Raw genomic sequence first — 25,670 nt, 5'->3', positions numbered from 1 at the left:
CCTACCTCATGTTTACTGGACAGACACCAAAGCAGACTCATTGTAATTCACTCATAGCAATTCACACAGAAACTATGTATGCAATGCATATCCATTTTGTAACTGGGTCATACAAATGTTATCAGAATATTAATAGCACATTTAAATTTCTTGCCACTCCACTATCTTGAGACAAGAACAAAAGACTTGAAATCAAAGTCTTGAGTTCAAATTTCAATCCATTCCCCAGCTGTGTGACTTTAAGTGAGTTGCCTAATTTCTAGGACTTTTTCCTCTCTGTAAAACAGAGATGATAATACCTTGTGTGGGTTACTGTGGAGGCTAAACAAGACCTCTAGCAAGCTGCTGCCATAGCACCAACAACATTATCATATTAAACATTTCTTGAGTACTTTCTAGGTGCCAGTTGGATGTTAAATGTCCCCCAAAGTTAAAATATGTTAAAGGCTTAGGCCCCAGGGTGGCAGTATTGGGAACTACTCAGGACCTTTAAGAAGTATGACTTAGTGGGGGTCATTAGGTCGTTGGGGGTGTGTTCTCCAAAGGGGTTATGGAGGGGGCAGGGATTTAGCTCAGTGGTTCCACCATCTGCCTCCCAAGTGCAAGGACCCGAGTTTGATCCCCAGTACCAAAACAGGCGGGGGGGGGGGGGGGGGGTTATGGTGCCCAAGTCTCCCAATCTCTCTCTGTTTCCTGTCTCAAAATATGACCCCTAACTCTGACATGCATTCTCACAATTATATGCCACCCTTACAAGAGACACAAATGAATGGAGTCACCTAAGTTTATACTTGAACCTCCAGATCTGTGAGCCAAAATAAACCTCCCTTTACTTCATAATAGCCAATGTCAGGTATTTCATTATACTGACAATATTAGTCAAGTACTTGTTACTGTGTCAAAATGTCTGAGATAAACAACTTCGGGAGGAAAGACTCATTTTGCCTTATGGTGTCTGAGGTTTCAGCTCACAGTAAGCTTGCCTTCAGGTTTGTACCATGGCAGAACATCATGAGAGAAGGTTGTGGCAGGCCCAGAGAGGAGCTGCACAGGTTCACGGGCTTCTACCAGAGGCCTGCCATTCCATCAGTGAGTGCATCCAGATACCAGAGAGCAGCTGTCCCAGATCAGCATGGCTGCAGGCTGATCCCAGTTGGGGGTCCACCCTGACCCAAGAGGCTCCTGCCCACCCAACCAGGCTAGGACCAATCAAGAGAGGCACTGCATGGGCTAGCGGGCTTCTGCAAAAGGCCCACCATACCATTGGCCACAGCCATGGACCCACCTGGAGAAAAGCTGTACAGACACACAAGCAATACACAGAGGCTTACCAAATACAATTTATAAGTGTGGGGTGACCCTAGCCAAAGCCTGTGCAAACAACAGGAACTGGGGTGCACAACCCCCAACCAAAGGCCCTCACAGACAACAGCTACATAGGGGCCCCTGTGAGAAGCACACCTAGATATCATCCCAAGTGTGCATAGGCACCAGCCAGAAGCCTGCCCAGAAAACAGGTCAGCTCAGGGATCCAGAAGGCCACGACTCTGAACCCAGGAATGGTGTACTGCTGACCAGCAGAGTGAACAGTGGATTGCTGAGAATTCAAGACCACTGGGTGAGCAAAAAGTCACCTCAACAAAGACACAGCAGCCTGCATCTTTGAAATGAGAAGACACGTAAATAAGTCTCAAAACCAGACTTCCAGATCACCTAAGGCAACCTCAAAGGGAAACAAGATGGAACAATCTGATACTCAACCACCTGGACTCCTGAACTAGCAAAGAAAGAGGACCTGTAAAAAATAAAATCAGAAATAATTTCTCAGATAACAGCAGAGATTGTGCCCATAGTACAAGACATGATTAATAAATCTAAAACAGACACATAAAAAAATAGGGGAGCTGAGGAACATGATGGAATCTCAACAAAGGAAAAAAATGGAATCCATAAAACAGATGCTAACAGATTTTCAGGAGATTAAAAATTCCATTGAAAGTTTACACAGCACAATGAGTCAATCCAAGGATAGAAATTCAGATATGGAAGACAGGATTGCATTTAGTGACCAGTAAAAGAAAAATTTCTTAAAAATGATAAGGGACCATGAGAAATCAATCCTGCAGCTGCTAGATGATATAAAGAAGAATAACATCAGAATTACTGGAGTCAATGAAGAAACAGGAGAGAGTGCAGATGACATAAAAAAAACTGTTCACAGAAGTGATGGCAGAAAACTTCCCAAATAAGGGAAAAGAACATGACATACAGATAAGTGAGACATATAGGACTCCAACTAGCCATGATCAAAAAAGATCTACACATAGGCATACAATGGTTAAGATTCCAGAAACCCAACAAAATAATAAAATTCTACAAGCAGTTAGAGAAAAGAAACAAATCACATACAAAAGGAAAGCCCATCAGAGTCACAGCAGACTTCTCAACACAAATCCTCAAGGCAAGAAGAGTGTGTAGTGATGTATTTCAAGACCTAAAGGAAAATAGCCTCCAACCCAGATTGAGGTACCCTGCAAAACTATCTTTCAAAATGATGGAGAAATAAGATACTTTCATGACAAGGAGCACCTTAGGAACATCATGGATGTGAAGCCAGCACTCCAAAAAATTTTAAACAATATCCTAGGAAAAGACAGTGAGAATCACAACCCCAGGAAGCCCTACAGAATGAATCCACTAGGCATGACAAGAAATTAAACACAAAGGGGGGGAATCCAACAAAAACAAAAAGTCATGACAAGGATAGGTCAATATGTATCAGTTATAGCCATCAATGTTAATATCTCCAGTCACAAATCAAAAGAAATGGATTGGCAGAATGGGTCAAGAAGCAAGATCCAACAATATGCTGCATACAAGAAACACACTTAATTCAAAAAGAAACTCATAGACTGAAAATTAAAGGGTCGAAAACAATACTCCATGCAACAGGAACATGAAAAAAAGCAGGAGTAGCTATCCTCTTTGGAGATCAAGTGGATTTCAAACCAACACGGATTAAGAGAGACAAAGAAGGACACTACATCCTTGTAAAGGGAACAATCCAAGAGGAAAAGATGACAATCATGAATATCTATGCACCAAACACTACTGCACCCAACTATATAAAACAAATACTAGTGGACATGAAAAATCAAATAAGCACTAATGCAATAGTAGCAAGGGACCTCCATACCCCACTGTCACGGATAGGTCAACTAGACAAAAAATAAACAATGAAATACTAGAACTCAAACTCTTGAACACATGAACTTAACATGTTTATAGAGTGTTCCACCCTATAAAATCAGAATACACATTCTTTTCAGCTGCACATGGGTTATTCTCTAAAATAGACCACATACTCGTTCATAAAACATGTTTAAGTAAGTGCAAAGGAACTGAAGTTATCCCCTGTATATTATCAGACCATAGTGCAATGAAATTGGAGATCAATAGCAAAAGAAACCGCAAGAATTACATAAACACATGGAAACTGCACAACACACTTCTTAATAACGAATGGGTCACAGGGAAAATTAAAGAAGAAATCAGACAGTTCCTACAACTAAATGACAATGACAGTACAACACTTCAGAATCTATGGGACACAATGAAAGCAGTCTTATGAGGGAAATTCATAGCAGTGAATACACATATTAGGAAAACAGAATGAGCCCAATTAAACAACCTGATGCTGAATATCAAGCTTCTAGAAAAAGAAGAGCAGGACAAACCCAAAGCTCATACAAGGGAGGAAATTATAAAGATCAGAGCAGAAATCAATGCAATGGAGACTAAGAGAATGAAACAAAAAATCAATGAAGCCAAGTATTGGTTCTTCAAAAGAATAAACAAAATTGACAAACCCTCAACCAACCTTATCAAAAAAAGGAAAGAAAAGGCCCACATCCATGCAATTAGGAATGAAAAGGGTGAAATTACAATGGACCCAGCAAAAATCTAGAGGGTCATCAATACCTACTTGAAGAACCTATACGCCAATAAGATGGAAAACATAGAAGAAATGGACAGAGTCCTATATGTGTGAATTACCAAAGTTGAACGAAGATGACCTAAACATTCTAAACAACCCAAAATCAATCAATGAAATTGAAAATGTAATTAAAAACTTAACAACTAAGAAAAGCCTGAGTCCTGATGTCTTCACTGCTTTATTCTACAAGATATTTAGAGACGAACTACTGCCACTACTATTTAAACTCTTCAGTGAAATTGAAAGGGAAGCAATACTCTGAAATTCATTCCTGGAAACAAGCATCACCTTGATCCCCAAAGCAGAGAAAGACCCAACCGAAAAAAGAGAACTAAAGGCCAGTCTCACTAATGAACATAGATGCAAAAAGCCTCAATAAGATTTTGGCAAATGGAATGCAGATCATACACCCTGATCAAGTGGGATTTATCCCAGGGATGCAGGGATGATTCAACATACACAAATCAATAAATGTAATACACTATTGGCTCGGGGATTTAGCTCGATGGTTTCGCCGCCTGCTATGCAAGCGCAAGGACCCAAGTTCAATCCCCAGTACCAATAAATAAATAAATAAATAAATAAATAAATGTAATACACTATATTAATAGAGCCAAGGACAAAAGCCATATGATCATCTCAATAGATGCAGAAAAAGCATTTGACAAAATCCAACACACATTTATGAGAAAAACCCTACAAAACATTGGAATAGACAGACTCTACCTCAGTCTGATAAAAGCCACCTATGAAAAAACAATAGCCAATATCTTACTAAATGGTCAAAAGCTGAAATCCTTCACACTAAAATCAGGAACAAGACAAGGATGTCCACTATCACCACTCCTGTTCAATATAGTCTTGGAAACACTAGCCACAACAATTACACAAGACCTCCCAAATTTAAAGGCACAATGCAAAAGTGGGCATCTGAAATGAACAGACATTTCTCAGACAAAGAAGTAGTAATAGCAAATAAACATGAAAAAATGTTCAACATCACTGGTCATTCGAGAGAGGCAAATGAAAACAATGCTGAGATTCCACTTCACTCCAGAAAGAATGGCTGCTATCACGAAATCAACCAATAACAAATCCTGGCAGAGCTGTGGGGAAAGAGGAACCCTGCTCCACTGCTGGTGGGAGTGTAGACTGGTGCAACCACTGTGGAAATCAGTATGGAGATATTTCAAAGAACTAGGATTGGAAGTCCCATTTGACCCAACTATTCCCCTGCTGGGTATCTTCCCCAAAGGATTAAAAGAATCATACCACAGAGATATATGTGCACCCATGTTCATAGCAGCACAGTTTGTAATAGCTAAAACTTGGAAGCAACCCAATTGCCCATCAACTGGAGACTGGATGAAGAAAATGTGGGGGTTTTTTCTAAAATGCAGTATTCCTCAGCCATAAAGAAGGAGAAACTAGACATTTGTAGCTAAATGGATGCACATTGAGGCGATACTCTTAAGTGAAATAAATAGGACACATATGTTTAAATAATGAATAGTTTCTCTAGTGTGAGAAACTGAAAGTGTAAATAAGGACTAAAAGGAATAATAATGTGAAATAGGAAGAAAAGGTGCAAAGGGGAAGTGTGAAGAGTAGGGGAAAAGAAAGAAGGGAATGGAATTAATATGAGAAAATGAAAACAAAGTCTTTGTATACAGGGAATGGTGGAGGGGTTGAAGGGAGGGCAGGGGAATGGGAAAAAAATGAGAACCAAGATGAATTATGTAAAGGTGCAAATTTCCAATGATGAATTTCATTACATTGTATACCTTAAATGTACCAATAAAATTAATTTTTAAAAATAGAATAACAACAACAAAAAAGAAGGTTGTGGCAAAGGAAAGCTGCTCACATCATATCAGCCAGGAAGCAGACAGGAAGGGAAAGAGCCAGAGAGGAAGAGGCCATTAACTAAATAGTTCCCAAAGGTCACACCCCCTTCACACAGGCTCTTTCTTGTGTTTCCATCACATCCCAATAATGTCATCAAATTATGATCTCGTCAGTGGTCCTCCACTGATGAAATCAGAGGATTCATGATTCCATCACTCCCCAAAAAGCCATCAGCAATCAAGGCTTCAACCCAATGAGCCTTTTGGGAGACACAGATCCAAACAATAACATTTAACAAAAAGCTAAGTAATATAGCCAGACACTATATTAAGCACTTGCTTTATTTAATTCTCCCAATAGCCACATGAAATAGATGCATCATGGGTAAGTTTGCTGATACATGGAGTGCCTGGGTAATCTTTCTAAGAAACTAACTTAGCTAACAAGGATTGTGGTGCTGAAAATATGCTCCTGCCCTTACTTTTTCATGTTTCATTATGACAAAGACACTAGTGTTTATCAGCAACTACTTACTGGAGGTTCATCAGTTCCGAGTCTCCAATATGTTGAATTGCACAGTTTTTTCACTTTCTCAGGACCCTCTATATCATAATCTTTGGGAAAAGCTTCTCTGTCATGATGCCTTAAGAAAAAAATAAGCGTCTGTTAAGGTATAAATCTTATCTATCATGCATTGCCTTTAAATTTTTAAAGTCATTCTGTTATGGTTTGTGTCTAGATGTTCCCCCAAAGCCTCACACAGTCATAGGTGGGGCTTTTTCAGAGGTGGCTGAATCTAGAGTGTATGGTTGATTCATAGTGCAATGCTAGGATTAAGGGTGCTGGGATTAAGCGTGGGTGATTGCTAAATCAGTCCACTGATTGGTTTGGTACTGCCCTAATCCTGGTAGGCTGGATACAATATAAGGGATAGAAAGAGGTTTGTCTTGTCCCTTGCTTGTTCTCACCTGCCTGATTGCCATAGACCATTTCTCCTCTGTGATGCCCCTCTGCCATGCCACCCTACCTTGGACCCAGCTGAAACGAACTGAAGCCTCTACAAACTGTGAGCTAAATAAACCTTTCCTCCCTTAACTTGTGTGTGTTGGGTATTTTGTCTCAGCAATGAGAAAAGTAACTGAGACACATCCAATGAAGATTTACTGTATTTGTGGCACTGTTTTCATTAAATATTTGTTGAATTTGTGAGAAATAAAATATATTCCATCTTTTTTCAAGTAATGCTGAGGCTACTTTCTAAAAGCAACTTAATATACGTGATAAAACTAATAATATTGCAGAAGTACTACTTATCCAACACAGTAATTATTCAGTAACTCCAATGAGCTGATTTTTATTTAATAATGTAGATTAGTTGCTGACAATAAATCTAAAATATGACATGGTAATATCTTAGAAAGGCAACTTGCCACTTTAGAGATTCTTTCTACCGTGAATTTTAATTATAATTTTTTCAGAATGAGATAGCAAAGTGTTTGCTCATATTGATTTATAACCTATCCTCCCTGCTTCTAAAAATCACCTAGGGGAAGCTGACAATTAAACATAAGCTTAAAAAACAGTTGTTAAAAATGTGCATGAAAGAGGAAAAATATTCCAAACATCTTGGCTAAAAGAGAGGTTAGGAATAATAAAAATGGAGGGGTTTGGGGATAAGAAATGAAAATGGGCTGCTGTGGCTGGCAACAGAAGTAGCTGTTTTAGGTGAAATAAAGGAATGTAAGAACAAGCATCTCTCAGAAGAGGCCTCTATTAAGAGTAAAACTGTGTAAGAGACACTCAAGCACCCAAGAATCTATCCATCCATTTGTTTATTCAGCAAATATGTTTAAGGACCTATCTGCTATGGCTTGAATATGGTCTCACCTTTATTTGCTTCCATTTTCTCATGTTTAAAATGATTACAGAAGTAATAACAATACTTAAGATTTTTATATTAATTAAGCTTTTAAAATAAAGGAGCAAGGTCTTTCATATACTGTAAAGCATCATGGATCCTTATGTAGAATGAATTCTAATCAGGCTTTAAAATTGGGTTATATCAATTGATACTTTATTTTTGCATAATTGGACTTAATTTCTCTTCTAAGCTCTTATTTGTCTAGATGCAAAAACTTTAGCCTTGCTTGGTTCAGGATTTCTTCCAGTCCTAGAGGGGGTGTGTGGAGCCATGACATCAAGAATCCATCTGTGAGTCCCCCCTCTCATTTTCTCCCACCACAATGAGATCCTAAGATGATGGTGTCTGCGGCGGTTGACGCCAAGAAGCTAAAGTAGAAATGGGGCCATTGGGCTCTAGGTAGTCCACAACTTTGTGAACCTCCACTGCGGTCTCTCAAGTCCGACCGCTGCTGGTGGCAGGAGGGGCTACTTCATTAATAGTTTACTGAATTTTTAAAAATCATTAGCAGACAACAGCTTTGAAGTGTGCAGCAGGAAAGGAGTTGCTTGTGAGGTGCAAAAACTAGTTTCTGAAAAGAAAATTGTTAAAAGCCACTATGGCCGCAGGAGATGGACCTTTTGGAGAAGGCATGAATGATCAAGATTTACCAAACTGGAGCAATGAGAGTGTTGATGACCGACTCAACAATATGGATTGGGGTGGCCAACAGAAGAAGACAAATAGATCATCAGAAAAGAATAAGAAAAAGTTCAGTGTAGAAAATGATAAAAGAGTAACTAATGATATTTCTCTGGAATCATCACCAGGAGTTGGAAGGCGAAGAACAAAAACTCCACATACGTTTCCACACAGTAGACAGATGACTCAGATGTCTGTCCCAGAGCAGGCAGAATTAGAGAAACTTAAAACAGCAGATAAACTTCAGTGATTTAGATCAGAGAAACATTGGAAGTGATTCTCAAGGAAGAGCAACAGCTGCTAACAACAAATATCAGCCTAGTGAAAACCGAAAGCCCTTCAACTTTTTGCCTACGCAGATTAATACTAACAAGAGAAAAAAAAGAAAGAGCAAAGATGCTGTTACAAGTCTTCAGAAGAGAGAAATGATTGGGTCAGCACAATGTAAAGAGTTGTTTGCCTCTGCATTAAGTAATGACCTGTTGCAAAATTGCCAAGTCTCTGAAGAAGATGGGAGAGGAGAGCCTGCAATGGAGAGCAGCCAGATTGTAAGCAGGCTTGTTCAAATTTGTGACTATATTACTAAAGCCAGTTCCATGCAAGAAGATCTTATAAAGAAAAATGAAAGATCTGCTAATGTTGAGCATCTTACTCATCTAATAGATCACCTTAAAGAACAAGAAAAATCATACATGAAATTTCTCCAAAAAATCCTTGCTAGAGAAAATGAGGAGGAGGATGTTCGGGCTATAGATTCAGCTGTGGGATCTGGTTCTGTAGCTGAGAGCACATCACTAAACATAGATGTGCAGTCTGAGGCTTCAGATACCACAGCCAGAGATCCTGAACAGGAGCCTATGGAAGAGATAGAAAATTTGAAGAAACAACATGATTTGTTAAAAAGGATGTTACAACAGGAGCAGCTTCGAGCTCCACAGGGGCAACAGGCTGCTCTTCTAGCTCTGCAACATAAAGCAGAGCAAGCTGTTGCTGTAATGGATGATTCTGTTGTTGCAGAAACCACAGGTAGTTTATTGGGAGTCAGTATCACATCTGAACTAAATGAAGAATTGAATGATTTAATTCAGCGTTTTCATAATCAACTTCATGATTCTCAGCCTCCAGCAGTTCCTGACAACGGAAGACAGGTGGAAAGTCTTTCGTTAACTAGGGAGGTTTCCCAGAGCAGGAATCCATCAGTTTTTGAACATTTACCTGATGAGAAAGTCCAACTTTTTAGCAAAATGAGAGTGCTACAGGAAAAGAAACAAAAAGGACAAATTGATTGGAGAACTTCACACACTTCGAGATCAGCATCTGAATAACTCATCATTTGTGCCTTCTTCAGCCTCTCCACAAAAAAGTACAAATTAGAATTCGTCCTAGCCACCTGTAGATCTTGCTGGGTTCACAGGGGAAGCAAGTCCTGCTCCCTGGAGCAAGAACGTTCAAGTGACATTTCCTGGATGTATATATCATCATTTCTTGGGATACCCTTGACCAAAGACGCAGATTTCTAAGTAAAAATTTAAGGCAGATTCAGAAGATCCTAAAGACAGAGCATCTCAGTTATTGGATGTTCCTGAAGTACAGGAAAATGACAAAGGCCCAGGAGTCACTATCGCTGGAGGATGTGGCTGTGAGGTTCATCTGGGAGGAGTGGTAGTACCTGGGCCCTGCTCAGAAGGACCTGTACCAGGACATGATGCTGGAGAACTACAGCAGCCTGGTGTCAGTGGTGTTTCAAGCCAGCAGGCCAGATGTCCTCTCCATGTTGGAATGAGGAGAGCCACTGTGGACATTAGAAGATGAAATCCACAATCAAGCCTATCCAGAAATTGAGACAGCTAATGATCATCTGCAGCAGTAATTGCAAAACCAAAAAAAGGCCAAAGAGGGTGAAACAATGTTATGAACAGAATGCACTTGGAAATGTTCAGAGGTGCAAACATCATTTTCCTTTAAGGCCAAATCATGACATGTTTGATTTACATGGAAAAATTTTGAAACCATGTCTAGGTTTATCCAACCAGAGCAGAAGATATAACATAAAAGAGCTTGCTGAGTTAAATGAAGATAGGAGATCCTTTCTCTGTGATACTCATGAGCAAACTCATACTAAAGTTAAATCTTATGAAAATAAAAAACCTACCAGCACCAAGTCACAATTCCTTAAAGTCCAACAAACATACAAAATAGAGAAAGCCCATGAATGTGCTAAATGTGGGGAAGCTTTCCTCAGAAGTCTCAGCTCAATGAACATAAGAAAATTCATTTAGGAAAGAAACTCCATGAATGTAATACCTGTGGGAAAACCTTCTACAAGAAGTTCAACCTCACTAAACATCAGAGTGTACACGAGAGAGAGAAACTCCATGAATGTGGTAAATGTGGGAAAGCCTTCTTCAGGAAATCTCAGCTTACTCAGCATCAGAAAATACATACAGGAAATAAGCCCCATGTGTGCCCCGAATGTGGGAAAAGTTTTGCCAGGAAATCACCACTCATTGTGCATATGCGAATTCATACAGGAGAGAAACTTTATTTATATAATGAATGTAGAAAAGAGTTCATTCAGAAGGGCAATCTTATGATACATCAACGAATTCACATGGGAGAGAAACCCTACGGATGTACTGACTGTGGTAAAGCCTTCAACTAGAAGATCTGCCTCATAGCACATCAGAGATACCACACAGGAAAGACACCCTTTGTATGTACTGAGTGTGGACAATCCTGTTCACAGAAGTCAGTTCTCATTAGACACCAGAGAATTCACTCTAGAGAGAAACCTTATAAATGCAGTGACTGTGGGGAAGCCTTCATTACAAAGGCAAAGCTCTTTATTCATCATAGAACTCATACAGGACAGAAACCCTAAGGATGTGATGAGTGTAAGAAAGCCTACTCTTACATGTCTTGCCTTGTTAAAGATAAGAGAACACACAACAGGGAGAAATGCAGTGATTCAATGAAGGTAGAAAATTCTACAGTGAGTCACACCTTATCAGACAGTAATACACTCCTGCAAAGGAGAAAACCTGCTGATATAACTGTGCAAATACCTTCCATGACCCCTGATACATCAAACATCAGTGGGCTCCTAGCAAATAGGAGTATGGTCCCTGTGGGAAAGCCAATGGCCAGATGTCCACCCTCAGGGGAAAATAGAGGATTTGTACCAGAGAGAAACCTTATGAGTGTAGTGAATGTGGTTGTGCCTCCAGTCATTAATTATGTATTATTTTATGTCACAAATATGTAGGGGAAAAAACACACCCGTATATTCAATGTGGAAAAGCCTTGCTGAATATTTGCTTAAGTGTCACCTTTGAAATCCTATGAATAGAGAAACTAGGAAAGCCTTTTCTGAAATAATGGACCTTATTGTTAATAATCACCATGGATTATCATGGAGCATGTAATGATGTAATGATTGTGAGGAAACCTTTGCCCTCAAGAGGTGGTGTTACATACTGGAGATAAACTGGGAAGGTAGTACCTTGCAGGGCCTAAAGTGGTATCTTCTGCCTTTCTCATGAGCAGATAAAATCACACAGAAAAAACAGTGAACACACTAACTGTGGAGTGCCTTTAGTAAAAATATTACAGTAATTTTGAAGCAAACAAGTCTTGTGAAAGGAAGAATGTTTAAGCTTTCTGTTCATTTCCAACCTCATACTGGACAGGATACCTTGAAACATATCCCTATATACTATGTTAGTGATTCCATAATTAAAAGAACCTCAGGGACTGGGAGTACAGCTCTAATACAGTACTTGCCCTTGCCCACTATGCCCAAAGCCCTGTATTTGATCCCCAGGACTGGAAAAATAAATAAGCCTCTGCTTCACATAAAAAAAAAGTACAGATCAGAGAAGTACAAGTTCAGCCCCCTCTGCTTCTACAGGCTTGGAGCCAGTTGTCAATGAAGAGTCCAACAATAGCCTTATGTCATCTGTTCCTTATCCTGCCACTTCTCTGGTTTCTCAGAATGAGAGTGAATGTGAAGGCCAAATAAATCCAATTGAAAAACTCCAAAGGCTAAATGAAGTTTGAAAGAGATTGAATGAATTAAGAGAATTAGTTAATTATTATGAGCAACCATCAGATATGATGGCAGATGCTGTAAATGAAAACACAAAAGATAAAGAAACTGAAGAGTCAGAATATGATTCTGAGCATGAAAATTCTGAACCTGTTGTTAACATTCAAAATCCACAAGTATCTGCCATGTGGAATGAAGTAAATAGTAATAGTAATCCACAGTGTGTTTGTAATAATAGAGATGGGAGATCAGCCAATTCTAATTGTGAAATAAACAACAGATCTGCTGCCAACATTAGGGCTCTAAACATGCCTTCTTCTTTAGATTGTTGATACAGTAGAGAAGGAGATGAAGGGATCCATGTAGCACAAAGGGGAAGATGAAGAGGAGGAGGAAGGAGGAGGAGGAGAAGAGGAGGAGGAGAAGAAGAGGAGGAGGAGGAGAAGAGGAGGAGGAGGAGGAGAAGAAGAGGAGAAGAAGAAGAAGAAGAGGTAGTCAGTGGAGCTTCGTTATCTAGGCATAGGAGCAGTCTGGTTGATGAGGCTCCAGAAGATGCAGAATTTGAACAGAAGATCTACAGACTTATGGCTGCATAACAGAAACTTTGACAGTTACAAGATCTTGTTGCTATGGTGCAGGATGATGATGCAGCTGAAGGAGTTATCTCTGCCAATACATCAAATTTGGGTGATGTCTACCCAGCAGAAGAAAAAAAAAGAATCCATCTGTGTTGTCATTATGTCTTCTTGCGTGCATCAGAATAAGCATCCTGGTTCTTCAGTGGTCTTCCATCATGGATCCATCGAGGATCATATACTTGTTACACATTTGTCTGTCTTTTTCTGAGAAATGTCTGTTTAGGACTATTGCCATTTTTATTGGGTTATTTGGAGGATTTTTGCTATTGAAGTATTTTGTTATGGTTTGGTTTTGTTTGGTTTTTTGGTTTTGAGACAGGGTCTCATTATGTAGCCCAGCCTAGCCTCAAATTCTCAATCCTCCTGCCTCAGCCTACTGTACACTGCACAGAAGCTATTGAGTTGTTTGAGTTTCTTATTGTCTTAGTCACTTTCTGGTCCCAGGACATGATACCTGACATACACAATTTAAAGGAGAAGAGGATTATTTTGTCTCATGATTTCAATCCACGGCATGGTGCCCCTAAGACAGAAACAAAATGACAGATGGGCATGGTAAAGGAAAAGGTGCTTGGCCTATGCCAGCTAGGAACCAGAGAGAGAAGGGAGGAACTGGGAATAAGAGTACACCCTTTCAGGTTACACCCCAGGTGACCCACCTCCAACCAGGCCCCACTTCCTAACAGCAAGTCAGCTATCGGATCCCCACAATCTAATCACCTTCCAAACACATAAGACATTTGGGAGACATTTTAGATATAAACCATAACACATATATTCTAAATATTAAATCCTTGTCTGATGCAGAGTTTTCAAATATTTTCTCTGATTCTGTAGATTACCTCTATACTCTGTTGACTGTTTACTTTGCTGTGCAAAAACCTTCCAGTTTAATACAATCCCATTTGTCTATTATTGGCTTTATTTCTTGTGCCTTTGAGGTCTCATCCAAACAATTTTTGCCCATTCTAATGTTCTGAAGAATTTTCCCTGTCTTCTTCAATTAGTTTCAGAGTTTCTGGTGTTACATATGTCTTTAATCCATTTGGAGTTGATTTTTATAATTTGTGAGATAGAGGTCTAGTTCCATTCTTGTGGATATCCAACTTTCCCAGTACCATTTATTGAAAATACCATTTTTCTCATATATTTAATTTTTAAAATGCTGCTACTGACCCCCTAAATTTAGTTCACAGAGCATTAATGAGTTGAGTCTATAATTTGAAAAATATTGGTGTAGACTAGCAGTCATCCAAATTGTGTTTGGCGAGGAGGCCAATTTGAACTTCTGCAGACAGTCAGACATTTATTTGGAGACATTTCCAGTTATGACATCTGGGAAGGGCAGATTCCTATGTGTCCTGGAAGTAGCTGCCAATGATCCTGCTAACCATCTTACAAAGCTCAGGAAGCCAACTAAAACAAAGAAACATTCAGCCCAAAACGCCAATAGTAATGAAGTTGAGAAAACTCTGGAGAATAAGTGCATCCCAGATTCTTAAATATGTAGTTCCAAACTCGAGGGCTTCATGAAACAGCCAATTTCTCCCCTAAAATGACTGAGACCAATAAAAAGCTGCCAACTGTTTGTTTTGACAAGAATATTCAAAATAATCATCTATCACCTTTAATAAAATCTGTAACACCAAAAATTAGTAAGAGTCCTTCAAATTCAATAATTTAGCAATATGAAAAATATGTTACATGGTCATTATACTTCTTATTTTATTTTGGATTAATAGAAAAAAACATTGTTGACTAACATTGGTCAAGCTCACAGTGTTTTGTAGATATTAATTCATCCAGATGTGAACTTCACAGGATCTGGTTAGCAGTTATTTCAAGGCCTAAGGTGCTTGAACTCAGGTATTTTGTGTTGCTGACTGAGGGAAGAGCTGGACCCCTGAGGTCAGGCAGGCAGGTATAGGCTGATCATCTTGCCACGAGGAGAGGCCACAAGGTTTCTTGCCAGCAGTGCTAGAATCTTCCTTGAGAAACAGCTTCTGCTGCTTCTGCTGAGGACTTTGCTTTGCTGAGGACTGTCTCCTGAGGCCTGTCTGCTGAGGATGTCCCCTCTGTCTTACTCCAGAAGGAAAAACCAGAATGCTATGCCTGTTTCTTTATGAGAGAGCTTTAGCTGAGACATCCTTAATTACCAGTAGATGAAATATGTTTTTTCTATCCTTCTGTTTAAGGAATGATATGACAATTGTTAAACATGGTGTATGGGAGGCCATTTCTTTCTGCCCCAGGTGCCAGCAGACTAGGCAAACCAGAATGGAATCACTGTGCTAAGTGCTATGTAAGCCAAATGAACTTTGAAATAGGCCAGTTTTCCAAAAACACAGTTTTCCAAAACCCCAGTCCACCTGAGTCTGTGTAATAAGGAAGTCTCCTCTGTCTTAACTCCACAAGGAAAGTAACTTTTAAAATGACCAATCCATTTTTTGTTCTCTATTTCTGCTTTCCTCCACCCTTTTCTACCTACAAAGCCATTTTTCTTTGCTTAACTCAGTGGAACACTTATTCCATTTCCCAGAAAGAGACACTGCCTGCTTCCAGAATTACAAATAAAAGCCCATTCAACCTTCAAATTAAATTAATTGTAATTTTGTGTTTTAAAACTATGCATAGAATTAGGAATAAGGAGGCTGATAGGACAGAATCCAAGCTGAAAACTATATTAAAAGGAATTTGGAAACCTGATCCTGTAGTCAAAAATGTTACTTGGAACAATTTAAACAGGGTTCAGGGTATATCCAGGAGGGCAAAGACCACCACAAGTAGCTCCCTTTCTGGACAAGCACACAACGTATCCAGTTAGTATATAGCTTCCAACCATTACTTTCTATATTCAGTATCCTGACTCCTCAAGACCTTGAGCTTCTTGTCTCTACCCAGGCCTAACACAGTGCCATCCTAAGCCATGATTCATTAAAGAGATCTGTTGAATCAGTTTCTAGACCTGGGGTTTCTTTCATGAAAGTTAGGTAATTCCACATGAAATCAGATCTGTAACCCCTCTTTAAGTAAATACATGATTTCCCAAGTGAGCTGCAGGACTGAACAATCTTGAGCCTAAAGCTGCGAGCCAAGCTGGGACCCCAGCGCCCTAGACTGCCCCAGGCCAGTAGGGCCAGCACCCTGTGGGTGGAGGACACTGTGGGGTTAGGCCTTAGGAATCTTCTCACAAGAACGGGGACAGGTTACATTGTGGGTTTCTGTGGTTCCGTGTTTATGTGGGAGAAACAAAGTGGGGGTTTGCAGAGAAACCAATGCCTTTATCACTACCTCCTTTCACATCTTATAATTATTCATTAATGTATCTGCTTTCTCATTACACCATGAGTTTCTTAGAGGGATTATTTATTTGTCTATGTGAGCTTCATGAGTAGCATAGTCTGACGCATTGTAAATGTTATTTCAATTTTTCTTGATTGAGTGAGTGAATAGTTCTGTTTTTTGTTACTGTTGCCTTAACATACATGCTGAAAGCAATGGTTTTCAAATATGTCCATAAAAATAAAGAGTATCCTGGTTCAGCTTGCAAAATAACGCATAAAGAGGGAGTGATTATGCAGAGAGAAGCCTGTTCTTTGCAACACCAAACTGTCTTCAGAGGAATTATAAATCTACTTGCTGAATGGGAAAACTCTCAATATACATATGCATAACACAGATTGCAAAGGGGTTTGGAATCTGAGCAATATCTGACATGAGAACAATGGAATTCTGAGCTGAATCCTCGCTTCTGGTTATTTGACAAGAGACACATTTTCTTTGCAGCCTTCAAAGACGTTAAAAATGTTTAGTTAAGACTCCAGATGGCAAAATATATTAACTTTAAATTTTAGAATTATTAATGTAGTTCACAACTATGCTGTCAGCTATTGTATTTTCTGATGTAAATGTAATGCAAATGGGAAGAAAAATGAGAAGAAACCTTTTCTATTAGATTTTATAATCATATGCTATCTAAAACTTTAAAAGAAAATTACCCTTGAGAATCAGCTATATTCCCTGACATATGAGAAGTATAATACCAATAGGAGCAAAGACTGCAAGGAAATGTTTGACAATCCTCCTTAAAGATTTCATGGGCAGAAGATTTACATGCAAAAGTAGTGTTATTTGGTGGCACATCCATCAAACTGACAAATGAAGACTTCAGATGTATTTGCAGTATCATAAAGGAAATCATATGTTCTTATGAGAAACAGTGACATTTCAGACTTATGAAGAAGGACTTTGTTTTTCATTGTGTCTCATGCTGTGATTTGTGCATCTGTACCATGAAACCACAGAATTTGAGGCCTAAACTGCATTCAAAATAACGCATTTGATAAAGACAGATAAATTATTTTCTTCACTCACCATTTACTGAGTGGCATGTAAATAAGACCTATCACTATTACGAATTTTCTTCATTGAAAATCTTCAAAAGCAGGAGGCGATATGAAAAATACTGGGAGAAAATAAAAGGAGTGTGGCAGTCAAAGGCATCGCCTACCTCGCAGTTGAAAAATTGTCATTCTGGTTAACTCCAAACACATAATTTTGAGAACAGTTGAAGGAACGTGTATTAAATAGAGTGACACTATAACTGATTATCCCACCAGAGACACCTTTAGAAGATACTAAGTCCTTCAGAAGTGGTGATGACCAGTACCGCTCTGTCAAACCTGAGTAAGGATGTTCTGTTCTCCTATGTTTAGACAGTGGATCTCTAGGATCTTCCAATTCTAGAGCATTTTTTAGGGTTTCATTGAACCTACTCTCCTTTAGATGGCTAAAGACACTGGTGGTGGAAGAATGGAACTAAAAAGTTTTTCAAAATGTGTTATACATAGAAGAACACTTTGACAGAATATGACATGTGTTGGCTCGGAAATCAGTTGCCCTCCCATGCCTCAAACCGAAAGTGCACAAACACTTGATTGCTTGTGTAAGCGCCCATCCTTATAGTCTTACTGTTACACCAGAATAATATCAAAAGATTGCATTGTACAAATTTAATGCTATTTTAATGCACATTTCTGTGATTTCATGAGCTGTACACATTGAGGAGATAATCCAAGGTTATTTGGTTTCAGAATAATTCATTTCATTTTCATTAGAAATGAATGTATAGCCTTTGCTTCATAAGTAGAATCTAGAGTTGAAACTTTCATGATGAACACAGCTACACAAATGCATATTTCACCCCTTCTCTTCCAAGAAATCATTAAAAAGCAGCAAAAGGAATGGAAAAATTAAGATCAAAGTAAATTTTTGGCAAAACCAGAAGTTATAATCCCTAGATTATATCCTGTGCAAGGGCTGTCAAAAGCAGCCAAGAGCCTGTGAAAGCCAAGTAGAAGAAGAGCAGACAAGGCTCTGGCGAGAAGGCTCAATAAAGAGACTGCAAGAGGTGGGAATTCTCACTGTGCCAACCAAATCACATTTTCTGTGGGTATGCGGACAAACACTTTGACCAACAACAATGAAAAGTGCTAGGTAAAATACATGTCTTAACATTCCAAAACATTAAAAGCACTTAAGAACTCAAAACCAGTGGGAAATTTTCAGGCCAATTTTTGTAACAGAGGAGTAAGCAGAACCTCATAACACCAAATGCTTTCCAGGATGTTTATCAACACAATGCATAGTCCATCGCTACACAGTATAAATAAATTAAAGAGCAATATAAAAGACAGACAATAGGAAACAGGGAAATAGATCTTTTGTAAATGGGAAGGGAACCAAGAAATTGAAGGAGGGGTAAGTTAGAAGAGGGAAAGGGGATGAAAAAAGAATTAAGATGTGTTTTGTACATGTACCAACTCCTCAGGATAAATGTAATTATTATGTACCTCAAACGTATATCAATTTAAAAATGTCACTTAAAAAAAGATGTTCAAGGACATCGAGGTTAAGGGGATATAACTTTAGCCCAGAGGCCCCTTTTGGAGGAGAGTTTTATAAGAAAGCCTCCCATATGTGGCAGACATTGTATTCACCAATATGGTTTCTTCTTCTTTCCCAGGAATACAAGAAGAAAATTCTCAAAACTTGTACTTAGGCCATTTAACTAGTTCTGGCCAATAAAAAATATGAGCAGAGATTATATGCATCATTTCTGGGCTAAGGCAGTGAAACTCTTATACAATTTTTAACTGGTTTTTTTCTCCTGCTAGAGTAAGAGATGACTTTCTAGATGATTATCTTAGTCTGTTTTCTATAACTACAATAGAATACCGCAGAGTAGGTAGTTTGTAAAGAAAAGAAATTTATTTCCTACAGTAAATAGAGAAGGTTATCAGAGTGTGAAGTCCAATATCAAGGTGCCAGCATCTGCTGAGGACTTTTTTCCTGTGTCATAATATGGCAGAGGGTGTTACATGGTGAAAGGGGGGCTTTGACAACTACCCCACACCCAATATAATGACATTCATGAGGCTAGACTCCTCATGACCTAATAATAGCTCTTACAGGTACCATGTACCAGCATCATCACAATGGTGATTAAGCTTCAACATGAGTTTTGGATAGGACATTCAAATCATGACAATGATGGCAGGCCTCAATCAACCTGAGTCCCAGAGTATCTGTGTGGAAGAGCACCCATCCCCTACCAAAAACCTATAAGACATTGTAAGAATGGGAAATAAACCTTTATGTGATATGCTACTGAAATCTGGGGGGCTATTTGTTATCACAGATTAAGCCTAGCCTGCCTAGGCTTACAAACAAATTAATACCAGAAGTAGAGCAGATGGTAGTATAACAAAAATCTAAAATATATGGCATTGGCTCAAAGCCTTACAGAAGAAAATGGAAACTAGCAAACCAAATATTCACCAGGAACAATAAGTGAGAAATCAAACAATGTACCTCATGACAATGGAAAAGAGATTGGAAAATTGTTAGTTCTGTGTGTGAATTGCCACTGGGTGTTTTTTCCAGTATTTAAGAAATAGAATGAATTAAAAAAATAATTTGCTGACTTTCACAAAGAAAAAGGCAATGAGAGATTACATAAATTTGAGGCTTTGAAAATATTTACTTTTGAACTAAGAAGAACCAGAGCTAGACTTAGTAAAGAAACTACAGGATAACAATGAACAGATCCTCGACTTTTGACTGTGACTGCATGGAATTTGGATCATTTTCCTTGGTAAATGGATGAGCTTAGACTGCAGGTTGGAAGAAGACTGAAACTAGTACTTGATGACCTGCCTGAAGAATACAACCCCAAGTGTACATGGCACTTTCATAAAAATTAAGAAAATATATTTCAATATATTTTCAATAAATCACACTGCAACACAATTAGAAATTCATAACATTTTAAAAGCTCTTTCTTCAATCTGGAAATATGTAATCACATTATCAAACAAGTCAAATCAAATCAATGCAAAGTTAAATTGTTGAACTTTTCAAAAGTACAAATGAAACACTACTTGTAAGAATTCATAGAATACAGCTAGTGTACAGAGAAAAATTCAAAATTTTAAGTAGTACTTATATCACTAAAAATGAACCAAGGAAAATAAATAAATGAAGCATCTAATTAAAAAAATAGAAAAAGGAAAAGCAAGTCAAAAAATCTCAGAATGCTAAAAAAATTAAATGAGTTATAAAACAGAAAAAGATAAAGAAATAAATGTGTAACTAAACAAAACAGATAAATTGATATCTAGCAAATCAAGAAAAAGAGCACTACAAAGGAGAGATTAAAAAATGAATATAATATCCACATATAGAATATTATTATCAAGCAATAAAAAGAAACTAAATACTGAGAAATACTACAACATTGATGAACTTTGAAAACATTATGCTAAGTCACAAAAGACTGTATATTGTATAATTTCACTTTTATCAAATGTCCACAATAGGCAAATCCACAGAGATAAAATAATTAGTTACCTATAGTTTGAGAGTTAAAGAATTGGAGAGTTTTAGGGGGAAAAGCTAAAAGAAACAGGATTTATATAGGAGGATAATGAAACTGTTTCAAAATTGATTTTGATGATGAATGCACAATTCTGTGAATGTATTAAAAACTGTTGAATTGTATATTTTAAAGGGGTCATTTATATGGTACATGAATTATAGTTTAATAAAATTGTTATAAGAAACAGAAGGGTGTAACCATTAAAATAGAAGAAAAATTTTAAAACATTAAAGACTTCTTTATATAGCTCTATGAAAATATATTTGTAAAACTAGATGACATACATAACTTTTTGAGAAAAAAATTATCAAAATTTCCCCGGTAGAAACAAAAAGTCTAAATATACCATTTCTAAGGAGGAAATAGAGAAAGCTGTCAAAGAGCTGTTTTTCCCCAAGACAGTATTAGGCCCAGGTGGTTTTACAGTGAGAGAAAATTCTAATTTGTACCTGAATATCAAGCAGAACATTTGACATGCCCTGACCAGCTTATTTGTCAGTGATGCAGGGGCAGGAGCTGTGACACAGTGAAAAAGATAAGTGGAAACCAACCAGAGGTAGCCTTTTCCAATTATTTATATTTATTATAGGACTATTTAACATACAAAGAAAATCCTAATTAAAATTGAGGCAAAAAATGAAGGCTAATTTTTTTTAATAATTCACACAAAACATTTTTTTCGAGATCTGTGTGGAAAGTCACAATGTTTTAATCTTTATGGACAAGCATCCCTGCAAGGAAAACAGGTACCAGTGAGATCTGAACACTCAGGATTCTTACACAATAAAGAGTAGGAAATGCCCTTCCACTGAATAATTAGTGGATTTCATAGGGAATGTTGCTGGATGTGCATGCTATTACCGCCCAACTGAGTGTAGTTTATGAATACGTAAATTAGGCAAAATGTAGATGGAAAAATGCTATTAAGATATCATGGCCACCTCTAGGAATGAGAGTCACCATTCTCACAGTCACTTACTCTACATCACAATATACCAGTCACAATGCAATAAAAAATGCACACATATATTTCTACGACTCTTGGGCAAAGGATACTTCTGCCCTCAGTTGGAAACTAATACACCATGCTTTAGTTCTCTTTGTGGGACCTAGGGGCTAGATGAACCTCCTGAAGGAAACTTTAGCCTAAGAAGCATGGATGTTCCACAACACCCTGCTAATGCCTAATCATGGCATGCATCACGGCATGTATCATGGCAATGTAATCACTTAATTAGCCCTCTCCACTTGAGTCTCACAGTAATCTCTGATATCCTAAAATCAGAGAAGAGTCACTGTAAAATCCCTGACCTTTGACATAGCAATGGCTCAGTATGTGTATTTTAAACTCTTTTTTTTCAGTGCTGGGAATCTAACCTAGGGCCTCACAAATGCTAGCAGGCACTCTATCACAGAGCTATGCTTCTAGCCTCCAGTAAATGTGTTTTTAATAAATATCATTTACTATAGAGATTTTCATCCACAAAGAAGATAATGGGGAGAAAAACCTTAGTGATTTTAAAGCTCATATGCTTCTGGCTCCTGGCTGAACAATTTAGAGTTTTTCTTTGTGTTTAAAAATTTGTGACAGGGCCAGAGATTTAGCTCAGTGGTTCTGCTGCCTGCCTCGAAAGTGCAAGGTTCTGAGTTTGATCCGTACAAAAAAAAAAAGTGACAAGTTGTTACATTTTCTTATATTTTAATTTCAAAATACTCTTCCTCCTACTTTCTACAAAAGGAGGCTAAATTATTCTCAATAAAATTTATTTTGCAACAAATAAATAACATTATATTAATTATTTCACCTAATTGAACCTGGAACAATCTGATTAGAGATCTAATATTTTACCAAAGAAGCATATCATATTTCTGACAATTATCTTTGTTAATGCATCAAAACTTAGATTAATCAAAATGAATAAAGTATACACTGTGACTAATAATAATCAAAATGTAATGCATTTCAAAATGAAATAAAGAAAACAGCAATGAAAGACTATTGTCTATTAAAAACAATAACACAATATTCAGGTTCACTTATAACTCATTCAAAGTACCACAATATATGGTCACCTATTCTACACACAATTTCTTTTTCCTGCCCATTAAATTTAAGGTCAATTTTAGAGCCTGCACTAAGTAGGTGTAAGTTGTCAAGGGAAGAGGAGTTTAAAGTCAAAATAACATCAAAAAATGTAGGAAATCCTTAACATGTTCACAGGTTATATTCTAAACTTTTGCTAAAATACTGAGAATTTTGGAATCCCTCCCCTGGGAATAATAGCTGTCTAGTTCACCAGCCCAGCACTTCTTTCTCCTGGGTATGGCCACTCTGCTCCATGGCTATTGAAGGGGTACCATGTTTCCATTTGACCTTGACCAGTCAGATGTCCCCAAGCAGATATCTGGCCCAAGACAGACATCTACCTGACATTTTCTAATTTGAAACTGAATATACCTAACCAAACCTTCTTTATAGGATGAAGACATAAAGTATATATTTCAACTGCAGCAGCCATGTTTCCCATATCTTCCAAGATAAGAGGAAGCAAACACATAAATGGGAGAGAAGCAAACGAAGTGAGACCTGGCAGCGTCTGCATCCCTTGTTGCAGTTGTTCCTAAGGTCCAGCTGTTCCTATGCCTTTATCTGGTAATCGACCATTCAATTCACGAATATCATGAATTAATTCATTCTGTTTACTTAGATTAGTGCAAGCTGAGTATTTGTGACTTGTAATCAAGAGCTTTGGCCAGTATACACAGAAAATGGTACCAATGGTGGTGGCTTACCAGAGAAATTCAGAGTAGTTTATTTAATAATATTGCTGGTGCTGTAAAAGGTCCTGAGCCTTCAGCTTGGGTGTCCATAGCCTGACCTTCTCCTCACTGAGCCTCACATTCTTCTCAGTTCCTTCCTCAACCACAATGCCCTTATAAAGTAAGAGATCATCAGCGACACTAAAGAAGGAAAGCGTGGTTAAAAAAATAGAAGTCCTTGAGACCATCTGAGAGGAAGAAGTATAACGTGCTATGATGAAGAGGGGTTCTAGTGCCTCCACAGCCAAGGAGATGATCATAGGGTAGAGGGTTATCTCAAGGCAGAGTCCTTGTATACACCAATGATCTTTCCTAACCAAGTTGCCCACACAGGAAATGCCTGTTCTGTGTTCTATGCCTTCCAAAACTGTTTCATGTTCATAAATGCCAGTTAAGCTGAGCAAGCCTTCACGCAAAGGTCATGGCCCCACAATTCGATAACCACTGGCTTTCTAAAATAGCATTTGATTGGAATTTCATGGAAGAGAATAGCATTGAAATAAAAGTGTAGAGAAAAAGGAGGCAGGGTCTCCTGATTTTTATTTCAAAAAATAGAAAATAAAGTGCTTCCCCCAAAAAACTACTCCATTCAAAGCATTTGTGGGCATTTTGTGCATACATTGAAGAATAAAAACATAAGACTAGATTAAAAATAACCAGGGCGTAGGATCTACCATTATAGAATACAGTAAAGAATGAAACAGTGGTTAAACCAAATGAATGTGCATAGCGTCATCCTTTTTACTCAACACAAACTAGCAATTAAAAGATATTTTAAAAGACTCATAATAAGCCATTTTGAATGAGTCAAACTCTGAAAGAGATGAAGTATTGTGTCTACATTCTGATCATTTAGAGAATATTCGCTTTGGGGAAAATCTATAGAAAATAACTTCAATTTTTAAGTAATTTTACTTTAGTCTTACTATGAAAATAATACATGTTCTTCATGAAAAAATGTAGAAGGAGCAAAGAGGGGGGGAAACCAGACACATAATCTAGTAATTCGCCACCCAACAATAAATATTTTGTGTTTTCTGAAGAATATCCTTTCAGTCTTTTTTCAATGCATCTAGAAACATATTTTTAACCAAACAAAGGCTCCAGTACATGCTTGTTTTAAAATTTCCTTCTAATGAGCTTATGTTCTCCAGTATTAATCTTTACACTTTGCTGAACTCCCTTTAAAATAACCTTTGCTCTAATAAATCAAAGCATCCACATTTGCCTTGGGAAGAATTAGGACTATTTCACCAGAAATAGGAAGAAAAATAAAGCATTACTGATGAACTTTTGACTGAGAAAATTAAATGTTTGAGTCCTGAATGAGATTTTTTTTTCTTGAAAGTCAGATGTTGTTGAGAAATAACAAGTATTCTAACTTCCTTAAGATTCTATTAAAAATAAGAACCAGAAGTTCCCAGGTACACCTCAAAAGGGTGACCTTATAACCCATCTTCTGAGGAAGGACACTACAGAGTGAAAATGGGGCTTCTAATATATCTCAGGCCAACAGGAGTAAATTCACCTGAGCAAACCAAAGCATACCTCACACCATGGTACTTAGAAGGAACCTGTGTTGACTGTCAGAGGGCCAGTGCATCCACTATGTTGAGGGCTGGAGCACTCCTACCACAGAGACTGTGAGCTGACCAGTCTAAATCAGAGACTGAAGGATTAGACTCACGGGGATCTGCAATGCTAGCAAGAGCCAAGGTGGAATTTGGTCTACAGGCAGAGCCATCAGGCCCTCAACAACCAACAGAATTAGTCACTTC

At 38.0% G+C, this 25,670-nt stretch overlaps 1 protein-coding gene and 3 pseudogenes across 4 annotated transcripts in view; 3 read left to right on the top strand and 1 right to left on the bottom strand.

Moving 5' to 3' along the window:
• The window catches only part of Cfap95 (cilia and flagella associated protein 95), a 204,424-nt gene that overhangs the window by 135,004 nt on the left and 43,750 nt on the right, over positions 1-25,670 (bottom strand). For all 4 annotated transcript variants that reach the window (XR_015440114.1, XM_021252729.2, XM_087184091.1 and 1 more), the window contains one exon: positions 6,380-6,488. Coding sequence is in view for 3 of the 4 variants with exons in the window: in XM_021252729.2 (XP_021108388.2) it covers positions 6,380-6,488 (109 nt within the window). In the remaining variant the exon portion in view is untranslated. The remainder of the gene's footprint in view (positions 1-6,379; positions 6,489-25,670) is intronic.
• On the top strand, positions 8,316-9,836 carry LOC147825960 (pericentriolar material 1 protein pseudogene; annotated as a pseudogene).
• Positions 10,045-11,712, top strand: LOC110347765 (uncharacterized; annotated as a pseudogene).
• On the top strand, positions 11,850-13,259 carry LOC147825959 (pericentriolar material 1 protein pseudogene; annotated as a pseudogene).

Source organism: Heterocephalus glaber, unplaced genomic scaffold, assembly GCF_053883595.1.
Source record: "Heterocephalus glaber isolate CG9 unplaced genomic scaffold, H.glaber_assembly_v1.0 deba00001481, whole genome shotgun sequence".
Lineage (NCBI taxonomy): Eukaryota > Metazoa > Chordata > Mammalia > Rodentia > Bathyergidae > Heterocephalus > Heterocephalus glaber.
This window is presented reverse-complemented; position numbering and strand designations above follow the sequence as displayed.